General features: G+C 44.7%; 1 protein-coding gene across 4 annotated transcripts in view; it reads left to right on the forward strand.

Moving 5' to 3' along the window:
- The first annotated feature begins 1,333 nt into the window (after positions 1-1,333).
- The window catches only part of Os9 (OS9, endoplasmic reticulum lectin), a 25,246-nt gene continuing 16,159 nt past the window's right edge, over positions 1,334-10,420 (forward strand). For 2 of the 4 annotated variants that reach the window (XM_023707277.1, XM_004647023.2), the window contains exons 1-5: positions 1,334-1,526; positions 1,933-2,109; positions 2,901-2,964; positions 3,133-3,209; positions 3,436-3,534. In XM_023707277.1, the coding sequence (XP_023563045.1) occupies positions 1,365-1,526; positions 1,933-2,109; positions 2,901-2,964; positions 3,133-3,209; positions 3,436-3,534 (579 nt within the window). In that variant the 5' untranslated portion in view covers positions 1,334-1,364. The remainder of the gene's footprint in view (positions 1,527-1,932; positions 2,110-2,900; positions 2,965-3,132; positions 3,210-3,435; positions 3,535-10,420) is intronic. The other 2 variants (XM_023707278.1, XM_004647025.2) reach the window with 1 other exon arrangement.

Consider the following 10,420-nt stretch of genomic DNA (forward strand, 5'->3'; position numbering starts at 1 on the left):
ATTTCTCTCAAAGCTGTTTCTCTCTTTATGCTCGTTTATCCCTCTGGCCCTAATGAGCTTGTTTCTGGCCCTGGTGAGCCTCCACCCCTGATGCATACCTGTGCTGAATACTGCTGGCTCTAACCAATCCACTTCCCTCCATTATGTGTGCTCTTTGAAAGTGTTCCTACTGCCTACACTTATCTGGTACTAGGTGTCCTGCTTTGGCACCAAATGTAAGGATCCGTTGGTCTCAGTGTGATCTGACCTACCCTGGCAGAAATGGCTGCAGGAGTAAGGAAAAGATAGACAAGAAGACAAAAGCTAGGTTAGGTGGTGACTGGTCTGCCTGGTTGGCAAAATTACCTTTGCAAGGTTAGTAACATGTGACACAAAGTTGCTTAGTGAATAACAGCTGACATTAACCAGTCAGGATGCTTATCTCAGGACTGAGGTAGCTTGTTTGCTTTAGGCACTTAGGCCTAGTCCTGCTTACCCACATTTGACCAATTTTCTAGCTTCCCGGCTCCTCACAGCTGCTGTTGTCACCTTTTGTTTAGTTTTTACAGTTTCCCACATAAGGGCCTGACCTCCTCATTTTTTTAGCCCAAAGAATTCCGCTCCCTGAGGGCCCAGGGCCCAGCACTGGCTCCTCAAGCTCTCTAACTTCCATAGCATTTCCTGCCTCTCCCCTGATGTTCTCTTTTTGGGAGTGGGAAGGGATAGAAATGCACGGTCCTTCTGACCCTGTCCCGGGAGAGGTTGGAATTACAGACGTGCAGAACCGACCCTGACCCCCAACACTTCTTTATAATAATTTTATTGGAAGACAGCTTCAGGATAGTGTAAAAAGATTTTTCACACAAATTACCTGATTGTCCTAAAATGACAAGTGTATGTGAGAAGGGGTGTGTTTCTATACAGTAATTGTTCTGCAAAAAGCATTAAACAACGCTCAGGTGTATCTCACACCCTCATCCATGTGTCTCGATACTCCGCCCAGCGGGGACCTGACACACTGCAAGAAACGTCTGAAAAAGTAATAAGTACAGGTGAGTTTGTCATCTGGAGGGAGGATACAAGAATTGCTTCAAAGAACCAGGCGCAGAGACCATGCCTCTGGAACTATTGGAGAGAGAGGGAGGGGGCTTAATCTCATTGCTGATTGGTTGGGCTCTCTGACCAATCACGAGCAGCGGCTGATTCGCTAATCATCGTGGTCTACCTCTCCGTAGGTTTTGGAGCCACGTTTACCAATGGAAATGTGATAAGTGAGAGAGACAGAACGAAGAGCCAATGAGATGCTGCAAAACCAATGGGCGGGGTGAGGCCGCTGCCAGGTTTAGGGCGGAAGGAGTGTCTCCCGATAAGAATTGGAACGAAAGATGGCGGCGGAGACGCTGCCGCCCAGTTGGCTGTGGCTGCTGTTCCTGGGGTTCCTGTTACCTGCACGTCTGGCCAATGGTGTCGGGAGCCTGAACCTGGAGGAACTGAGTGAAATGCGTTATGGGATCGAGATCCTGCCATTGCCTGTCATAGGAGGGCAGGTGCATAGACATTAAAGGGACGAGGGTCCTGAGCTGAAAACGAAGGGGGGAACGGTAGAGGAGGAAGAGCAGCTGTGGGTCGGGGGCGGGAGACTGAGAAAACCAGGAAGACTAAGTAGGGCTTTTGTGTGACCCCCGGGGACCGCAGACAGACCTATTCCTAGAGGACGAGGCACCTGAAGGGGTGGGCTTCGGCTGTCGGCCTTAGGTACCGAGGCTCATTGGAAACACCCAGGCTCCGCCCCTGCCGTACCCTCTCCTACACACCCCCGGTGCCGATAGAGGACCTGTGGCTCATTCTGTCTTGGACCGGGCTCCTGCCCAGGGGCTGAAGAGGGATCTCGTTGTTCTCCCCGAGCCTATCCTCTCTTTACCTTCCTGCCCACGACCCTCCCTTTTTTCTCAGAGCCAAGCTTCAGATGTGGTGATTGTCTCCTCTAAGTACAAACAGCGTTATGAATGTCGCCTGCCAGCTGGAGCTATTCACTTTCAGCGTGAAAGGGAAGAGGAAACACCTGCTTACCAAGGGCCTGGGATCCCTGAGTTGTTGAATCCAATGAGAGATGCTCCCTGCTTGCTGAAGGTGAGAGGAACTGGGATGGCTGGAGTAGGAGCGCTAGGGAACTAGCAGTGTGCGAACTAGAATGTGGAAGTTAAGAGGCCCTTGGTGAATTTGATATAGCATACAGCAGGAGAGAGGCAAAAAACCTGCCACCAGTGGTTACAATTTGCAGAATGTATGCAACAGCTAAGATAGAAAATCTCAAGAGGAGGTTGTCAAGATCGAGGGCCCAGAGTGGGCAGTGTGGGATAGGGCCAGCTCTTCCTCTGAGAAGTCTACTTGTAAAAGTCGCCACCTGCCCCCACTGCTCTCTCCCCCAGTATCCTACTTTATTTTCATCAGGGAACTCGCCAGGATCTGAAACCATTTGAACTGAATCAGTTTACTTTTGATCTGAGTCCTGGCACTAGCTTCATTAAGCCAAAGAACTTATCTTGTTCAGAGCTGTATTCCAAGTGACTAGAATGGTGCAAGGAATGCTATAGAAAATAAATTAATATCTGATTTTGAGGTCTTCTGTGTTTCCTTGGTCTGAGTGTTGCCAGGATACCATGATTTCTTTTCTTTGTGGAGGGCAAAAAAAGATTTTTAAAAATATCTTTTAAAGGGGAGAATAGAAAGAGCACAGGTGGAAGACAGACTTTAGAGGTGTAGCTGTAGCCACAGAAGGGAAAACAGCTGCCCCTGCTCACGCAGCCTCTGGAGAATGAATGTAGAAGGAGATGACAGACTGTGTGTCTTGAAGCCAAGACTGGTTCCAAGAAGAGGCACCTGCACTCTGCCCCTCTGATTGTTCGTTTTCTAATTGTCAGACCAAGGACTGGTGGACATATCAATTCTGTTATGGACGCCACATCCAGCAGTATCACATGGAAGGTGACTTACTCTTACATTTGCCTTAAACCCTTGGTAGTCTATCATGGAAGGCAGCCTGCTTCCCAGTCTCCTTCCTGCCTACCTTTCTTTCTTTTTTTTCTTGGAACGGGGAACCTGCCTACCTTTCTTAAAAGAAAGTAATGTGCTTCCCTGTGGCTTCTCTTGCAGATTCAGAGATCAAAGGTGACATCCTCTATCTCGGCTACTACCAATCAGCCTTTGACTGGGATGATGAAACAGCCAAGGTGGCAGTAGTGAGGGCTTGGGAGAGGGAGGGGGCTGGCAGCAGACTGAGAGACTAGACAAGAAGGGGAGGATTGGGGTTACCTGATGTGTGTCTTGGGGCTTGATGGCCACCAGTATAGATTCCCCTGGGGCCTGGATTCCCACAGTCACAAGGTCCCTATGGGGGTGCAGCACCATTCTTCTACCTCACTATCTCCTGTGCCCCTCCCCCCATTTCTTCTCCAGGCCTCCAAGCAGCATCGCCTGAAACGCTACCACAGCCAGACCTATGGCAACGGGTCCAAGTGTGACCTCAATGGGAGACCCCGGGAGGCTGAGGTTCGGGTGAGTCCCTGAACAGTAATCTACATTTTAAAGGGGGAAGCCAGAGTTACTTCATATAGTTGACAGGGTCTCTCCCAGACCCTGAACCCACCTAAAGTTTAAGATAATTCCAGCTTCCAGCAAGACATTGCCTAGATATTCAGAGACAAGTCAAATTTGTATTTCCCAGATACTTCCTGTACCCCAACCACAATCCTCTCTCCTTGCTGAGTGTTGGTCCTTGACTCCTCCTTCTCTTTCATGTTATCTCCTTGTTCTTCTCTTAACTCTGTAGTGAGGTCTTGCTCACAGTTATTGGAGCGTTGAGCTCAGCTTGGGGTACAGTGGGGAGTGCAGCCCTAGCCCTTGTGGAATGTAGTCTAGAGGAGAGGACAGTTCCAACCAAAAAAATCACAGAAGTAAAGTTTGTGTTCTGAAGAACCAGTTTTCTTAGAGCAAATAACAAAGCCCAAGCCAGGCATGGTGGCACACACCTGTAATTCCAGTATTCTGGAGGCTAAGGCAGGAGGATCATTGCGAGTTCAAAACCAGCCTAGGTTACAAAGTGAGCTTAAGACCAGCCTGAACTGCGTAGCGAGACCCTGTCTCAAACAGGCTAAAAATTAAAAACAGTAACAAAGCCCATTCATGCTTTTTGGTATCTTTTAAAAGTTCTCTTCTTTCCTATGCCTGGTTCTTTCATCTCTCAACTTATCCTTAGCTGAGTGGAGAAGACAGATAGGCAGACAGACAAGCCGCTCTATATAGGGAAAAATTCCTCAGATGGTTCTAATGTATGCCCAGACACCTGTAGAGAACCAGGAGATGCCTGCCAGCATTCATTGTCTGCAATGAAGAGTTCTGCATGTAATTGTGTGCTAGTAAGTATCGAATACTCAGATCTGGGGTGGGGAGAAGCCCTGCATTGCAGTGTTTGCCATTATCTGAGGTATAAATATTCTCACTGGCCAAATCAAGCAATCAGTGCAGTGTAAAACGATCTTGCAACATTCCCCAAATTTTCCAATTGGTTCTTATGAGCCACTGTGAGCTCCTGCCACCTTCCCTGCAATGTATCACTTTCTCTGTTCAGTCCTGGGAAGCCTTCTGTGATTCTGCTTTGCAAAAAGAATAAGATCCAAACACTTTGGCACTATCCAAAGTAATAGCATGGGAGGCGATAGGAGACAGGCAGAGACCTGTTATATTTTGAAGGTCGTGCCATAAGGTTTGTTGATGGGTTGGCTGTGAGACAGAGTTAAGCATGACTCTGAAGTCTCTAGTCTGAGCTGCTCTGGTGATAGAATTGTCATTTACTGCAGTATCTAGACACGGGATTAGGGAAGGAAATTAGGTTGTTTTTGGACACATGAAGGTCGAGATGCCTGTTAGATGCTCCAGTAATGATTTTCAGTTGGTAGTTAGCTCTGCTTCTGGAATTCAGGAACAAAATCTAGGCTGAAGATAAAAATACTCATTGTGTTTCTGTCACACTGGCCTTCTTTCTGTCCTTTGAACCAATGGATTTTATTGTTCTCTTTGCCCAGGACAGTCTTCCACATGTCTTTGAATAGCTGGCACCACTCCCTATTCAGGTTTTATTTAAATTACATCTCTACAAGGAGATTTAATAAACACACACACTCATTTCCACTACCATCCAGGTAAACGTGTACAGAACTTTATATTCTTCAAAGCCTGTATCGCTGCTTGATGTTATCTTACTTAATTTTAATATCTGCCTTACTCCCCCTAAAGTAAGCTCTAGGAAGGCAGACAGAATATTTGGATGTCTTGGAACAGTGGCTGGCACCAAGTAGGTACTGAGTTACTCACTGAATAAGTGAGATGAATGACAAGCTAATTGAAATGTCACCTTTCTCACTAAACTCAGAAAGCGGGCCGCATTCCTTCAGGACTTCATGAGTACACACTCACATCTCAGTACCCACTGGCACCCCATGTTTGTATGGTCTGTTACAGTACTTCATCGTCTTCCAGTTAGTCCTTTGAGTGTTTGTAACTGGTAGGGTAAGAACTGAGGGCAAAAACCACATGTTCTCATTTCTATGGAACATATGCCCTGTGCACCGGGGATAAAAGGGCTGCAGACTTGGGCCTGCCCTTAGGAGGCAGGCGCTAAACAACGCAAGAAAACACAATGACAGGTGAAGTACATATCCCAGGGAAGCACACAGTGAGGGACCTGTGTGTAGGAAAAATGATCCTTGAGCTGGTCATCGGAGGGGCTGGAGAAGGAAGAGGCCGTGCTCAGTGAAGGTGAGTGAGTGCTCATGACTTGGAGCAGGAGGCGTGACCGATCCCAGGTCACCAGAAAAATCCCAACTGAGGGATTTTCACGTGCATGGGTGGGGCACAATCTTGGGACAGGTTACAGGTCATGAAGGCCTCTATAGCTGTGTTGTGGACTTTGAACATCCATGGAGCAATGGACAGCCAGTGAAGTTTTTTGTTTCATTTTTGTGGTACTAGGGACTGAACCCAGAGCCTTCACACTGAGCTATATTCACAGGCTTTTTTGAGACAGGGCCTCACTAAGTTGCCCAGGTGGGACTCTAGTTTGCAGTCCTCCTGTCTCAGCCTCCCAGGTCGGTGTGGTGTTGTAAGCAGAATGGCAGCATTTAGGAAGGTTTTAATTTTGTCTTTGAAGCTGTTGTATATCTTCTGTGAAATTAGCCCTAGATGTCGCACAGCTTTTGTGTTTTTTGTGTACATGCAAATGTTTCAAACATGAGTAGTAGCTTATAGTTTTTGATGCTGTTGTAAATGCGGTTTCTCAAATATTACATTTTCTAAGGGCCAGTGAGATAGCTCAGTGGACTAAGCACCTGCTTTGGCAAGTGCAGGAACCAGGGTTTGATCCCTGGTCCCGCATGTCACACTGGCCCTGACCCCCCGGAGTGCGCTGAGCTGGCGACCAAGTCCAGGTGTGATTTTGCATGCCTGTAATCCCAGCGATAGAGAGGCTGAAAAGAGAAGGATCACAATGAGTCCAAGCTGCATAGTGAGACCCTGTACCAAATACATAAATGAAAAAAATTACATTTTCTGGTTGAATGTTGCTTGCGTATGAGCCCACCGATTTCAGGTAGAGATCTTGATGCAGAACTCTGCTGAACTCCTTTATGTCTGCTAGTTCCAGATTCTTGTGATTTTTTTTTTCCTGCAAATAATCATATTATCTACAAATAGGGACAGTTTTGGTTTCTTTCTTTTTTAACTCTTGTGCCTTTCATTTTTTCTGAACCTCTAGTATACTAGAAGTTGTGATGGTAGGCATCCTTGCGTGTGTCCTGACTTTATAAGTAATGCTACTGTTAGCATGTTGTTTTCTGTAGGCTTTTTTTTTTTTTTTTTCCTACTAGAGATTGAGTCCAGGGTCTTCACACTATAGACTTTTTATTTTTTATTTTGAGATAAGGTCTTGTTAAATTGCCTAGTCTGGGCTCAAACTTGAAATCCTCTTGCCCCAGCCTCCAAGAGTGGGATTAGAGATGTTCATTACCATTTATATCAGCAGAATAAAGTTGTTTTTTATTCCTATTTTGCTGAATACTTTCTTCATGATAGTTGTGGAATTTTACCACATGTGTCTTTTGTATCTACTGTGATGGTTGTGTTGTCTTTGAATTTTTAAATATAACCAATTAAATTAATTACTTTCCTAAAGTTTTTAATCTTTGCATATATTTAATCTTTCCATGTTCATGATTTTTTTTTCAAATACATAAAAATTGTACATACTGCTAGGGAAATAGCTTAGCAGCAAGCTCAAGATCATGAGATCAATCCCCAGTACCAAAACCAAAAATTGTACATAGTTATAGGTAACACATGGTATGATAGGGTAAATGTAACTTCTCAAAAACACTTCTTTATAGAGAAAACTTTCCAAATTCTTTTTTCTAGCATATATATTAGCATTAAATCTAGCTTTTTTTTTTTTTTTGATGGGGTGTGTGTGTGTGTGTGTGTGTGTGTGTGGCTGGCTCAGCCCATCTGGGGATGGGGCTGGCACAGCATGTGGTGCTGAGGACCAAACTGCATTCCTTGCGTTTGCCTAAGTTTGCCTAAGCAGATGCTTTAGACTGCTGAGCTGTCTCACTGGCCCTAGCATATGTTTTTCTATATAAATTATCTGGGGGCTGGTGAGATGGCTCAGTGGTCTAAAGCACCTACTTGGAACAAGCTTGGCAAAGCACAGGGACCACGGTTCGATCCCCCAGCCCCACATGCCAGCCAGGCCCGCCCCCTGGTGGGCTGAGCTGGCCACACACACAAACTAAATAAATAAATAAATGTTTAAAAAAAAAAAAATTATCTGGTTTAAGTGGGCCAGCCAAATAGCTCAGTGGATTAAAGCGCCTGCTTAGGCAAATGCAGGGGCCAGGAGTTTGATCCTGGGCCTGCCATGCTGGCCCCAGGGCATGCTGAGATGGTAATTGAGACTCGGCATGGTGGTGCGCGCCTGTAATCCCAGCACTCAGGAGGCTATAAACAGGTGGATCATTACAAGTCTGATCTACACAGTGAGACCCTGTTGACCCTGTCCTAAATTTTTTAAAAAAACACATTGGATTTAAATCCCTAGTACTACAAAAATAAATTTTTGTTTTTGTTTTGTGTTGGAACCAGGAATTGAACTCATGACCTTACACCAGGTAGGCACTGTGCCAATTGAACTATATCCCCAGCCCTAAAATTAAATAAATTTTTTTAAAGGAAGTTTTTTTGTATATTTATTTAGAAAGAGCTCAAAGACATATGCTTGTAAGGAAACTTTTAAAGTCTGAGAAACCAGGCAATGCCTATAACTCCAGCCCTGGGAAGGTTGAGACAAGAGAATTGTTGTAAGTTGGAGACCATCCTGGGCTACTAAGTGAGTTCGAGGCCAATCTGAACTGCATAGCAAGACTGTCTCAAAAGGACAAAAAAAAAGGCCCTGAGAATATAAAAGGGAGCTGGGCTATAGCTCAGTGGCAGAGCAAGAGTTCAGCACGCACACATACACATATACCCCTACACCTATAATCCCAGCATTTGAATGGCAGGGGGAGGACTGTAAATTCGAGCCCAGCCTGGGGTGTTTAGTGAGAGCATATCTCAAAATAAAAAGTGCTGGGGAAGTAGCCAGATGTGAAGGCCCTGTCCCATTACTGTAAAAACAACAACAACCCTCCCCTCCCCCCCAAAAAAAAACGGTTGGCAAGATAGCTCAGTGGTCTAAAGTGCCTGCTTAGGCAAGCTTATGCAAATATACAGGAACTGTGGTTCAGTCACCGGCACCACATGCCACTCCAGCCCTGCCCCCAGAGTGGGCTGAGCTGGTCACACACACAAAAAAACCTGAAAAACAATCTGGGCATGGTTACACATCCTGTAATTCCACCTGCTCAAGAGCCCAAGGCAGGAGGATCACAAATTGTTGAGCCAGCCTAGGCAATTTAGCAAGACTCTGTCCTAAATACCAAAATAAATAATGATAATATCAGGTTTAAATCCTTAGTACCACAAAAATTTATGTTTTAAGTATTTTTATTTTTTAAATCTCTCAAAAGCGCTGAGGACGTAGTTCAGTGGTAGAGCTCTTGCCCAACATGAGCAAGTCTCTGGGTTTAACCCCTAGTATTAAAAATGTGTATGTGTGTGTGTATAAGTCGGTTTATACTCATAAATGTATAAATGTGTGTGTACACAGTATGTTATGATTTCTAATCCTCCTGACATAGAGCAGAACATCAGGATTTATCTACTTGATCAGCCTCCACCTTTCTCTCTCCCTGTCTCTCCAGGCCCTGGTAACTACTGCTTTTACTGTTTCCATGAAATAAACTTGTGTAGATTCCACATTTGAGTGAGAGTGTGATATTCTTGTCTTTCTGTGCTGGACTCATTTCACTTACTATAGTCACCCCTAGTGGCCAGGTGGAGGGCCGAGCACCTATAATCCCATCGCTCTGGGAGGCTGAGGCAGGAGGATCACAAGTCTAAACACAACCTAGGCAAGTTAGTAATGTAGCAAGACCCTGTCTCAAAATAAAAAAATAAAAGGCAGGGGGGCCATTCCACCAAAAAAAGAAAACTTTACTTCCAGTTCCAGGATTTCATTCTCTTAATGGCTAGTTGTTGCACTGAGTCTATGTGCAGATACTTACGTCTCTTGTCGCTCATGATGTGCTGAGTGGGGAAGCAGCCGTCTCATTGGCGTGCTGCTTTCATTTCCTTTGTGTAACTTGTGGCCGGATTGCTAAATCACTCCGTGGTTCTGTGTTTAATTTTTGGAGGCGCCTCTCTGCTGTTTCCCCTGATGGCTGTAGGAATTCGGATTCCCCCTAGCAGGGTGCAGTGGATCCTGTTCTCTCCTTCATCTCCTCAGCACTTGTTATTTTGTGTCTTTTTGATAATAGCCATTTTACCTGGAGTAAGACAATTTCCGCTTGCATTTCCCTGATAATTAGTGATAGGGAACATTTTGTATAACTGTTAGCCTTGTGTATGTCTTCCTTTGAGAAATGTCTCTTTGGTTGTGTTACCTAATATTTAACTGAGTTGTTTGATTTTTTTTTTTCTATTGATTTGAATTCTTTATATATTGTAGAATTAAGCTCTTGTCAGATGTGTATATTCTTCTACTCCATAGCTTGTTTCTTCCTTTTTGGTTATTTCCTTTGCTTTACAGAAGCTTTTTGGTTTGTGGTCATGAAGTATATTTAATAGATGCTATATTCAATATTCTAATATTTTAATTGACCTTTGCGGCTGTTTTCATAAGTTAAATTGATCTGTAATTTTCTTTTTATGTGTTCTCCTTATGTTGTTTTGGTACCAAGTTACATTCACTTTATGAAATGCCTTGATTAGTTTGTGCTTTTTGTTCTGTTTTTTT

The sequence above is a fragment of the Octodon degus genome, unplaced genomic scaffold, assembly GCF_000260255.1.
Source record: "Octodon degus isolate 3935 unplaced genomic scaffold, OctDeg1.0 scaffold00286, whole genome shotgun sequence".
Lineage (NCBI taxonomy): Eukaryota > Metazoa > Chordata > Mammalia > Rodentia > Octodontidae > Octodon > Octodon degus.